This window comes from Triticum urartu, chromosome 1 (genome assembly GCF_003073215.2).
Source record: "Triticum urartu cultivar G1812 chromosome 1, Tu2.1, whole genome shotgun sequence".
In the NCBI taxonomy this organism is placed as follows: Eukaryota; Viridiplantae; Streptophyta; class Magnoliopsida; order Poales; family Poaceae; genus Triticum; species Triticum urartu.
The window spans coordinates 106,653,073-106,664,761 of record NC_053022.1 but is presented as its reverse complement, the minus strand read 5'-3'; the positions used below and the strand labels follow the sequence as shown (position 1 = coordinate 106,664,761).

Genomic DNA, 11,689 nt, shown 5'->3' with positions numbered 1-11,689 from the left:
TTGGACCGCAGCTAAGCCTCCGAGTGAGAGGCTTCCTCACCACGCGGTAGGATTTTTCAAACTTAGGCGAGTACTGGACTGCAGCTAAGCCTCCGAGTGAGAGGCTTGCTCACCACCCGGTAGGATTTTTTAAACTTAGGCGAGTACTGGACTGCAGCTAAGCCTCCGAGTGAGAGGCTTCCTCACCACTCGGTAGGATTTTTCAAACTTAGGCGAGTACTGGACTGCAGCTAAGCCTCCGAGTGAGAGGCTTGCTCAGCACTCGGTAGGATTTTTTAAACTTGGGTGAGTACTGGACTGCAGCTAAGCCCCCGAGTGTGAGGTTTACTCATCACTCGGTAGGATTTTTTAAACTTAGGCGAGTACTGGACTGCAGCTAAGCCCCCGAGTGAGAGGCTTGCTCACCACTCGGTAGGATTTTTCAAACTTAGGCAAGTACTGGACTGCAGCTAAGCCTCCGAGTGAGAGGCTTGCTCACCACTCGGTAGGATTTTTCAAACTTAGGCGAGTACTGGACTGCAGCTAAGCCTCTGAGTGAGAGGCTTGCTCACCACTCGGTAGGATTTTTCAAACTTAGGCGAAACAGATTCCCAGCTAAGCCCCCAAGTGAGAGGCTTTCTCATCACTCGGTAGGATTTGTTAAACTTAGGCGAAACGGATTCGCATCTAAGGCACCCACTGGGGGATTTAGAACATACAAAAAGGGACAACAATCATTTATGAGACTGTAAAACCGTGTCTTTGATAATCAAACTAAGGGGTATTTCTTATTACATCTTAACAGTTTGAATGCTTAAGTGTAAAAGGGGCGGAGCAACTCTGCATTCCAAGCAGGTGGCTCATCTTTCTTATGATTGACGTTGTAGTGGTGGTACGCTCCATTGTGGAGCACTCTGGTGATGATGAAAGGACCTTCCCAAGTAGGGGCGAGCTTGTGAGGTTTCTGCTGATCCACTCAAAGAACCAAGTCTCCTTCCTGAAATGCTCGACCCCTCACATTTCTGGCATGGAATCGATGCAGGTCTTGCTGATAAATGGTCGATCGGATCAGATCCATCTCTGTTTCCTCTTCCAAGAGATCAACTGCATCTTACCGAGCCTGTTCTGCTTCATCTTCTGAGAAAAGCTCGACTCTGGGTGCATTGTGAAGTAAGTCACTCGGAAGCACAGCTTCAGCTCCATAGACCAAGAAGAATGGAGTTCGACCAGTCGACCGATTCGGAGTCGTCCTCAAACCCCAAAGTATTGACGGAAGTTCATCGACCCAGGCGCCTGCTGCATGCTTGAGATTACGCATCAGTCGGGGTTTCAGTCTTTTGAAGATCAACCTGTTTGCTTTTTCAGCTTGTCCATTCGACTGGGGATGGGCGACTGAAGCGTAGTCGACCCGAGTGCCTTGGGAAGCGCAGAAGGCTCTAAACTCATCAGAATCGAAGTTCGACCCATTTGTTAGTGATGATGATGTGCGGAACACCATATATGAACGTTAATTCTCTGATGAAACTGACCGCAGTACTGGCTTCAAGACTTTTGATGGGTTTGGCTTCAATCCATTTGGTGAACTTGTCGACTGCCACGAGTACATGCGTGAAGCCACTCCTACCTGTTCTCAGAGGTCCAACCATGTCCAAACCCCAAGAAGCGAAGGGCCAAACGAGTGGAATGGTCTTCAGGGCTGACGCAGGCTTGTGAGACATGTTGGAGTAAAACTGGCAACTTTCACATTTGTCGACTATTTCTTGTGCCATCTCATTTTCCCGTGGCCATTAAAATCTTGCTCGGTATGCTTTGGCCACAATGGTCCGGGAGGACGCATGGTGACCACAGGTCCCCGAGTGGATGTCATTAAGGATCACTCGACCTTCCTATGGTGTTATGCATTTCTGGCTGACTCTAGTTACACTTTCTCTGAACAGCTGCCATCTTATTACAGTAAAAGCTTTGGATCGGCGGACGATCCGTCGGGCCTCTTTTTCGTCCTTTGGGAGTTGTCTCCTGAGGATGTACTCGATGTACGACACTGTCCAGTCGGGAGTGATGACCAAAACCTCCATGATCAAGTCGACCACGGCCGGGACTTTGACTTCAGTCGGATCAGTGGTGATCTTTGGTTGCGGGGGCTCTTCAATGAAAGGATCTTCCTGGACTGAAGGTGTATGAATATGATCCAAAAACACATTACTGGGAATGGCTTCCCTCTTGGAACCTATCTTTGCCAAATCATCTGTTGCTTGATTTTTCAGTCGAGGTATATGATGGAGTTCTAAACCCTCAAACTTATTCTCTAACTTTCTCACCGCATTGCAGTAGCCAGTCATAGCTGGGCTTCTGACGTCCCACTCCTTCATCACTTGATTCACCACCAAATCTGAGTCGCCGTAGACCATGAGGCGACGGACGCCGAGTGAAATGGCCATACGCAAACCGTACAAAAGTGCCTCATATTCAGTTTCGTTGTTGGAGGAATCAAAATGAATTTGGAGAACATAGTGGAGCTTGTCACCTCAGGGGGATACCAATACCACCCCGGCACCAGAACCATTCAGCATCTTGGATCCATCAAAGAACATGGTCCAGTGGTCCGAGTGAATCTGAGTCGGCAGTTGCTGTTCGATCCACTCGGTGAGGAAATCCGCTATTGCCTGGGACTTGATAGCTTTCTTTTCCTCAAACTTGATATCGAAGGGAAGGAGTTCAATCGCCCATTTTGCCACTCGACCAGTTGCATCTCTATTGTTCAGAACTTCTGACAATGGTGCATCGCTGACGACTGTAATGGAGTGATCGAAGATAATGTGCAAGCTCCTTCGTGGTCATGTAAATCCCATAAAAAAGCTTCTGATAATGTGGATATCTTTGCTTGGATGGAATTAAAACTTCAGAAACATAGTATACTGGGCGCAGAACTTTATAGGCTTTTCCTTCTTCTTCCTGCTCGACCGTGAGTAATGTACTGACAACTTGTCCAGTGGGTGCAATGTAAAGCAGTAAAGGCTCTTTACTGACTGGGGCAACGAGCACTGGCTGGGTGGAAAGCAGGGCTTTGAGATCTGCAAATGCTACATCAGCTTCAGGAGTCCATTCGAACTTGTCAGATTTCTTCATCGGTCGGTAAAGAGGCAATGCCTTTTCACCGAGGCGAGAAATGAATCGACTCAAGGCGGCCAAACAACCAGTAAGCTTTTGGACATCATGCACGCGCACAGGGCGCTTCATCCGGAGTATGGCACCAACTTTCTCTAGGTTCGCGTCGATTCCTCGTTCGGAAACGAGGAAGCCGAGTAACTTTCCGCCAGGAACTCCGAAAGTACACTTTGATGGGTTAATCTTGATATCATATCTTCTGAGGTTGGCAAAGGTTTCAGCAAGATCAGTCAACAGGTCGGAACTGAAAGGACATGCGGTTCCCCCATGTGTGGTTTTGGTAATTGATGACAATCTCTATGGACTAACGGTTGCCTTGAGTTATATTTGAAGGATTTGTCCATAGGATTGTCTTGAAGTCCATGTGTTGGTTTCAAGGAGTTTATGAGATGGCCAAAGTGCTTTTCAAGGAATTATCCAAAGATTGGTCATGTGTGAGTTGAGATGGCCAAAGTGCTTTTCAAGGAATTATCCAAAGATTGGTCATGTGTGAGTTGAGCTTATTGCAAGCATGTCTTGAAGAAGAAGATTGTGTGATCATTCATGGTTACCTTCAAGACATCATCCAAATGAGAGTTGGAAAGATTCAATGTTGATCAAGACTAAGTCAAGAGTGAATCAAGTTGATCAACTCACAAAGCGTAGAAGAAGTACCAAGAGGGATCAAGTGATCCCATGGTATGGTAAGCATTGCCCATTACTCTTTGTGTACTAACCCATGGTCTACGTGAGAGTTCTTTGTGGGGTTAGGTATGTTTCCATGGTCTTGCGTTAAGAGGAAGATCTCATACAACCCATGGAGGATGACATCAAGTGGTGATCGTCGTCAAGTTTGCAGTGTGCAAGTTCAAGTGGAGCAACTCGAAGAGTGGCTCACCCATAATGGAGTATGGGGGAGCAATCAAGCTTGAAGCTTGCTGTCCATTGTGGTGTCAATGGAATTGTGAAGATGTGCCAATGAGTGGCTCACCCATAGTGGAGTATGGGGGAGCAATCAACTAGTCTTCATCGAGCCAACACAATCAAGAAAGGTGGTCCAACTTGAGGAAGTCAAGATCGTCATCATCTAGCTCAAGTGGACTATGTGCAAGGCAAAGGTTTGCCCTTGATAGGTTTTCTATTTTACCGGTCTCATAGTGGTAGTTGGGAGACCGGGTTGTAGGATCGATTGTCGTACTATCAAGGGGGGCTCTCTAGGGAGTAGCTTGATCGTATCATTAGTCGAGAGCTCAAACCATTGCATCCTTGCATTATCTTTCTTGGTTCTTGTTTGGTTCCATTTGTGAGTCTTAGAGCTTATGGTCATCTTGATGACAAGCTTGAGTTCATCAAAAACGGAGTTCGCATGCATCTTCTATGATGTTTTCGGTGTTGGAGGTTTTACCGGTATTTTCCGAGGATGGGTTCTCACCATTTTATTATGTTCCTTTTATCATTTGCTTCTTATTGTTATTTCTCTCAAAATTGTGTTAGCCCTTGTCGTTAGCTTTCCAACAAACTTGGTTTCGTTGAATTCGGAGCTCGTATGCGAAAGTTGTGGCTGTTTTGATATTGCCTGTTTTACATAGAGAGGTTGTACCGCCCCATGGAGAGGTTGTACCGCTTGACCGGTACAACCGGTGTTTGGAGCGGTTGTACCGCTCCAGAATTGGTCCAGAGGTTGTACCGGTCATGTACCGCTCTACCACCGGACTAGTCTCTGTTGTGGTGCGGTTGTTGGGCGGTTGTGGGCCGGTTGTACCGCTTATTGCCTGTTACCGGTTGTACCGGTGCTCATAGAGGTTGTACTGCTCCTATGTTATTCTGTACATAACGGGCAGATTCGTGGGGACCTATTTAAGGGGGTCTTCTTCCCCAATGGTTCCCCATCTCTTGAGCTCGTTTTTGCCCCCATTGTTGACCTTCTTTGAGCATGCTAACTCTCAATCCCTCCATCGATTCTTGCTAGTTTTTGAGGGAAAAGAGAGAGGAGATCTAGATCCACATTTCCACCAATCACTTTCTCCTCTATGAGAGGGGAACCCCTTGGATCTAGATCTTGGAGTTCTTGGTGTTCTCCTTCTTGTTCTTCCTCTCATTTTCCTCCCTAGCATTAGTTGCTCCGATGGGATTTGAGAGAGAAGGACTTGGGCACTCCGTGTGCCCTTGCCATTGCATTTGGTGCATCGGTTTGAGTTCTCCACGGTGATACGTCGAAGTGAAGTTTGAGAAGCTTATTACTCTTGGGTGTTTGGGCACCCCAGAGCTTGTTCCTCTTGGGTGCTTTGGCGCCCTAGACGGTTGGTGTTGTTCGGAGCTCAATCATTGTGGTGTAAAGCTCCGGGCAAGCGTCGGGGTCTCCAATTAGGTTGTGGAGATCGCCCCGAGCAATTTGACAGGTACCGGTGACCGCCCCCAAGGGTTGCCAAAGTGTACGGGTTCGGTGACCGCCCCCAAGGGTTGCCATTTGTACGGGTTCGGTGACCGCCCTCAAGGGTCCCTTAGTGGAATCACGACATCTTGCATTGTGCGAGGGCGTGAGGAGATTACGGTGGCCCTAGTGGCTTCTTGGGGAGCATTGTACCTCCACACCGCTCCAAACGTAGATTAGCATCCGCAAGGGTGTGAACTTCGGGATACATCGTCGTCTCCGCGTTCCTCGGTTATCTCTTACCCAAGCTCTATACTTATGCACTTTACTTTGTGATAGCCATATTGTTTCTTGTCATATATCTTGCTATCACATAGTTGCTTATCTTGCTTAGCATAAGTTGTTGGTGCACATAGGTGAGCCTAGTTGTTTTAGGTTTTTTGCTTGACAAATTAACCGCTAGGTTTATTCCGCATTTGTTCAAGCCTAAATCGTAATTATTTTAAAACGCCTATTCACCCCCCCCTCTAGGCGACATCCACGATCTTACAGGAACCTTTACGCAAATTGACCACAATGTCATCCATGTATGCTTCCACATTCCGGCTGATTTGAGTGAGCAGACACTTCTGAATCCTCATGAATGTGGCCCCAGCGTTCTTGAGACCGAATGGCATGGTGACATAACAAAAGCACCTGAATGGAGTGATGAAAGCTGTTTTTATCTCATCGGGTCCATACAGTCGGATGATGGTACCCGGAATAGGCATCTAGGAAAGACAAACGCTCACACCCCGCAGTCGAATCAACAATTTGGTCGATGCGGGGGAGAGGAAAATGATCTTTCGGGCAGGCCCGATTGATATGCTTGAAGTCAATGCACATGTGAAGTGAGTCGTCCTTCTTGGGGACCATAACAACATTGGCGAGCCACTCGGAGTGGTAAATCTCGTGGATGAACTCAGCTGCTAGGAGTCGAACCACTTCCTCACCAATTGCTTTTCTCTTCTGTACGGTGGGCTGTCGAAGATGTTCTTTGACTGGTTTTACTTTCGGGTCGACTCGCAAACGATGCTCAGCCAGTCCCCTGGGTACACCCGGCATGTCAGAAGGTTTCCATGCAAAGAGTCCCAGTTCTCACGGAGGAACTGGATGAGCGCTTATTCCTATTTGTTGTCGAGTGAAGTTGAAATATGAGTAGGAGCAGCATTAGGATCGGTCGGGTGAATATGAATCGGCTTGGTTTCACCGGACGACTGAAATGCAGAATCAGTGGCAGGCTTCTTGGAGCACGGCAAATCACTCGGATCTGTATTTTTCTGGAATTCTTGCATTTCGACTGCTGCCATTTGTGCATCGGTGATTTTTGAGCCCTTCTGGAAGCACTCTTTTGCTTTCTGCCGATTGCCAGTGATAGTGATCACTCCTCTGGGACCAGGAATTTTCAATTTGAGGTACACGTAACACGGTCGAGCCATGAAACGTGCATAGGCAGGCCTACCCAGAATGGCATGATAAGCACTCTTGAAATCCACTACTTCAAATGTCAACAAACATATGATAGATCCCATATCGTATTATGTGTCTGTTGGAAAGAATTCCTACGCGATACTTGAATTCCCACCTATAAACTCCCGAAACTTTTTGGTCATGCAATCTGGTGTTGGGGATACAGGGAGGCACAATATATATCACACAACTAACAAGCCCTATGCTCCAACTGTATCCATCCGTCAACACATAACCAAGAAAACTTCGGAAATCGTGTACCTCAACCTTCGAAAAGCATCCGTTATACGAGTTATGGCGATACTCCCGAACTCCCGCCCCAGTACTGGGTGGCATCGAGGTTATCTCACCAACAACTGCATAAAAGAGATTTTCGATGTCGGCGAACTCAGGTATTCCAGAACTGCAATGATGAAATTGTGACGACAACACCTCGGAGCTCAACTCCCCGGGACACTTCCACAACCCCTAAATGTCAGGAGGCACCAAGAACAATGTTCTCGTCACAAGAGTATCAGAACGATCCCAAGATACCCGCGTGATCCTAAAAAAATCCATGAAAATTGAGGAGAGAAAAGTCCAAACATCTACGTCAGGAGACCTCACCAGAGCGATGAAGGGACTGAGTAAAGAAAAATCCTACTCTCTGATATATATAATCCTAAGACTCAAAACATATTGTTCTAGGCTCGACAACGTCAGCGATTCGATCAAGCAGGGGGCTCCTAAGTCGAGGATGGCTCTGATTACCAACTTGTAACGCCCATGATGCGGCTATATCTCTCACGTGTCGAGGCACGACTTAGAGGCATAACCGCATGGTGGTTTTGTCGCAAGAGGGGTAATCTTCACACAATCCCATGTACTGAATAACAAAGGATAAATAGTTGGCTTACAATCGCCACTTCACACAAATAACAAGTTAAACATACATTATCCATAGTACAATGAAGGTCCGACTATGGAACCAAAATAAAAGAAAACAACCCCAAATGCTAGATCCCCGATCATCCCAACTGGGCTCCACTACTGATCATCAGGAAACGAAACATAGTAACGACCAAGGTCCTTGTTGAACTCCCACTTGAGTTCGGTAGCATCACCTGCATTGGTATCATCGGCACCTGTAACTGTTTGGAAGTATCTGTGAGTCACGAGGACTCAGCAATCTCACACCTGCGAGATCAAGACTATTTAAGCTTATGGGTAGGATGTGGTAATGAGGTGGAGCTGCAGCAAGCACTAAGAAAATATGGTGGCTAACATACGCAAGTAAGAGTAAGATGAGAAGCTACGCAATGGTCCTGAAGCTAGAAGTGATCAAGAAGTGATCCTGAAACTACTTACGTTCGAGCATAACACAAGATCATGTTCACTTTCCGGACTCCGTCGAAAAGAGACCATCACGACTACACACGCGGTTGATGCATTTTAATTAAATCAAGTGTCAAGTTCTCTACAACCGGATATTAACAAATTCCCATCTGCCACATAACCGCGGGCTTGGCTCTCGAAAGTTTATACCCTGCAGGGGTGTCCCAACTTAGCCCATCACAAGCTCTCAGATCAACGAAGGATATCCCTTCTCCCGGAACAACCCGATCAGACTCGGAATCCTGGATACAAGACATTTCGACAATGGTAAAACAAGACCAGCAAGACCACCTGAATGTGCCGACAAATCCCGATAGGAGCTGCACATATATCGTTCTCAGGGCACACCGGATGAGCAATCCGTACAACTAAAACCAGCCCTCAAGTTTCCCCGAGGTGGCGCTGCAAAGGGCTCTAGTTTGGACCAACACTCAAAGGAGCACTGGCCTGAGGGGTAAAATAAAGATGACCCTCGGTTCCACGGAACCCAAGGGAAAAGGCTTAGGTTGTCAAATGTATAACCAAGGTTGGGCCTTGCTGGAGGAGTTTTATTCAAAGCGAACTATCAAGGGGGTCCCATAACCCCAACTGCGTAAGGAATGCAAAATCAAGGAACATAACACCGGTATGACGGAAACTAGGGCGGCAAGAGTGGAACAAAACACCAGGTAAAAGGCCGAGCCTTCCATCCTTTTCCAAGTATATAAATGCATTAATTAAATAATAGATAATGTGATATCCCAACATATCCATGTTCCAACATGGAACAAACTTCAACTTCACCTGCAACTAGCAACACTATAAGAGGAGATGAGCAAAGCGGTAACATAGCCAAACAACGGTTTGCTAGGAAGGTGGATTAGAGGCTTGACATGGCAATATGGGAGGCATGATAAACAAGTGGTAGGTGGTGCGACATAGCAATAGAGCGAACAACTAGCAAGCAAAGATAGAAGTGATATGGAGGGTAATGGTCATCTTGCCTGAAATCCCGCAAGGAAGAAGAACGAGTCCATGAAGAAGACAAATGGACGTAGTCGAACGGATCCTCACAAACGCAACATAACCGGAACTATCGAGAAGAAGCACACCCGGAAAGAAGCAAACAACATAGTAAACAACGAACACATAAACATGGCATGATGCACAATCAATCATGATGCATGTCCGGTTTAAAGAGGCATGGCATGGCAAAGTGCAACAAACAGTTCTACAAATTAAGTGGACCTCAATATGTAACAAGATGCATGTTGACGAAACACCACATTCGATTATTTAGTTCACTCCCGGTTAGGTACTCAACAATATTAAATGTTGTTAAACATGGCAGGAGGAGAAACATATATAAAAAAATTATTTAGGCAAGTTTAAATGAGGCCGGAAATAACAAACAACAATTCCAGAAAATCCTCATATGCAAATTTTAGAGTTGGTATTGTTCTGCCCTAAATCATATTTTAGAGTTGTTAAACATGCAAGATGATGCCACCATGTTAATCTATGCATTTTTCCACCCCATTTACATATAAAGTTTATTTAAAATAGAGCTACGGTTATTTAGTTATGAAATAAATCATTTTAACATGGCATTTAAGCAAATTAAATCAAACATCACATTTAAACATTTTAAACATGGATGAAAGTTGCATATTAAGAAACTAGACAAAATTCTAAGCATTTTATATATTAAGTTTGTTCAATTTAGATGCACGGTAGGTGAGGTATTAATTGCATGATGTCCAAAGGGTTTTTCTGCAAAATTGTTATCTCAGGATAAATGCTAAAATCGCTGGACAGGGAAAAACATGACGGGCTGAATCAAGTTGGCCCAACAGGTGGAAAAAACAGAGGAGGGGCGCTGGGGTGTGGCCTCACCCAGCGGCCTGGGGCCAGATCTGGTGCTAGGCTGGGCCTTGGGGGGCGCTGGAGGTCAACGCGCGACCAGGAGGGGTCGAGCGAGTGGTTTGACCGGCGAGTGCGTGAAGCAGAGACATCAGCGGCGGCCGACGGGAGTTGCAGGGGCGGCTGGACAGGACTTGGCGCACAGAGTAGGTCGAGGCTGGCGCACGGGGCGTCAAGGCCGAGCGGGGCTCAGGGACGAGCGCCCCCCTCGGGCACGAGGAGGCGGTGGCTCTGCTCGTTGCAGGGGAAGTAGATGGCAGCGGCAGGGACGCCGGTGGCCGAGAGTAGAGCGATGGGGCGGCAAGGTCTTGGGCATGGGGAAGCTCGGATCGACCGGATTCGGGGCGCGGGACGAGGGGAATGGACGGATCTGGCGAGGCAGGGCATCCATGGCGCAGACGGAGCTCCTTCTATGAAAACTACGAGAGAGGGAGGTTACATGGAGAGGGAGGGGTCAACGAGAAGAACCAGGGGAAGAAGGGAAGAGTAGCGACGGGACCTGGCTTCGGCCGTCGACGGTGGCAAGGCTCACCAGAGCAGACGAGAGTGGCGAGGTCGAGCGACTGCTGCGGAAACGACGAAGAGGAGCTCCTCTTCTCGTGCAGCTCCTGGACGAGGGGGCTGCAGGACGAGGCTTGGCACGGGTGCTGCTGCCGGCAGCGGAGCTGATGAGGCAGCGATGCGAGGTGGTTGAGGAGGCGGGGCGCTGCTGAGGAGGTTGTGCCCGTAGTCACCGGCGTGGCGAACGGCAACGCAAGGAGACGAGGCCGAGCACTCCTGCTCGGGCACGAGCGAGGAAGGGGCCGCGGGCAAAGGAGCTCGGGCTCCAGCAGGATTTGGGCGCTGGCGGTGGTTGGACAAGAGGGGACACCGAGAAGGTGGAGGCTGCGATTGGTCTCGGGTGGAACTGGATCGGGAGGATTCCGAGGGGGATTCGGTGGAGTGGCGGCGGCGGCGATGGGTGGATGGGACATCTTCCTAGATTTTAGGGTTTTGTCTGGTTATATAGCAGGTAGATTAGTTTAGTGGCTACTCGGGCCTTTTCATCATAATCGTATAGTCATAAATAGGTTAGAAGAGTCAAAGAAGAAACCGAAGATGTTTTATAGATGTTTGGGGATGATCCGGACACAACGGTAATGATAGTTCGGTTCGGGTTTGGGGAAGTTTCGGACACGGGCGAAGGGGTCGATGCACTGTGCAAAGAGACTCCAGTTTAGGCAAGAGGGAAAGCGAAGAATAAGGTTGGTCTCGGAACGGGCAATGAAGGCAAGGGGGGACATGGCAACTATGAACGGATGCAAATTTTGAAAACAAAGATGCAATGCGCATGATGCGATGATGAAATTCAACAAACAATTAAATAACATAGCTGACACACAAAACATGAAAGGCATCTAAAGCGTCGGT

The 11,689-nt window shown here is 47.6% G+C and overlaps 1 protein-coding gene across 1 annotated transcript; it reads right to left on the bottom strand.

Annotated features, from left to right (window-relative positions):
• Positions 1-8,107: 8,107 nt before the first annotated feature.
• Positions 8,108-11,289, bottom strand: LOC125515328. The gene is made up of 2 exons (XM_048680818.1): positions 10,812-11,289; positions 8,108-8,179 (listed from the first exon to the last, which is right to left on the bottom strand). Exons 1-2 carry the CDS (start codon positions 11,251-11,253, stop codon positions 8,118-8,120), a joined length of 504 nt encoding a protein of 167 aa, XP_048536775.1. The 5' UTR covers positions 11,254-11,289; the 3' UTR covers positions 8,108-8,117.
• Between the last annotated feature and the right edge of the window lie 400 nt (positions 11,290-11,689).

What these genes read in the sequence shown, in the direction of transcription:
- LOC125515328 (XM_048680818.1), bottom strand. Translation starts at nt 11,253, where the DNA reads ATGTCCCATCCACCCATCGCCGCCGCCGCCACTCCACCGAATCCCCCT. An exon ending in CGCCACTCTCGTCTGCTCTG is followed by an intron (nt 8,180 to 10,811) that starts GTGAGCCTTGCC and finishes TTGATCTCGCAG; the next exon opens with GTGTGAGATTGCTGAGTCCT.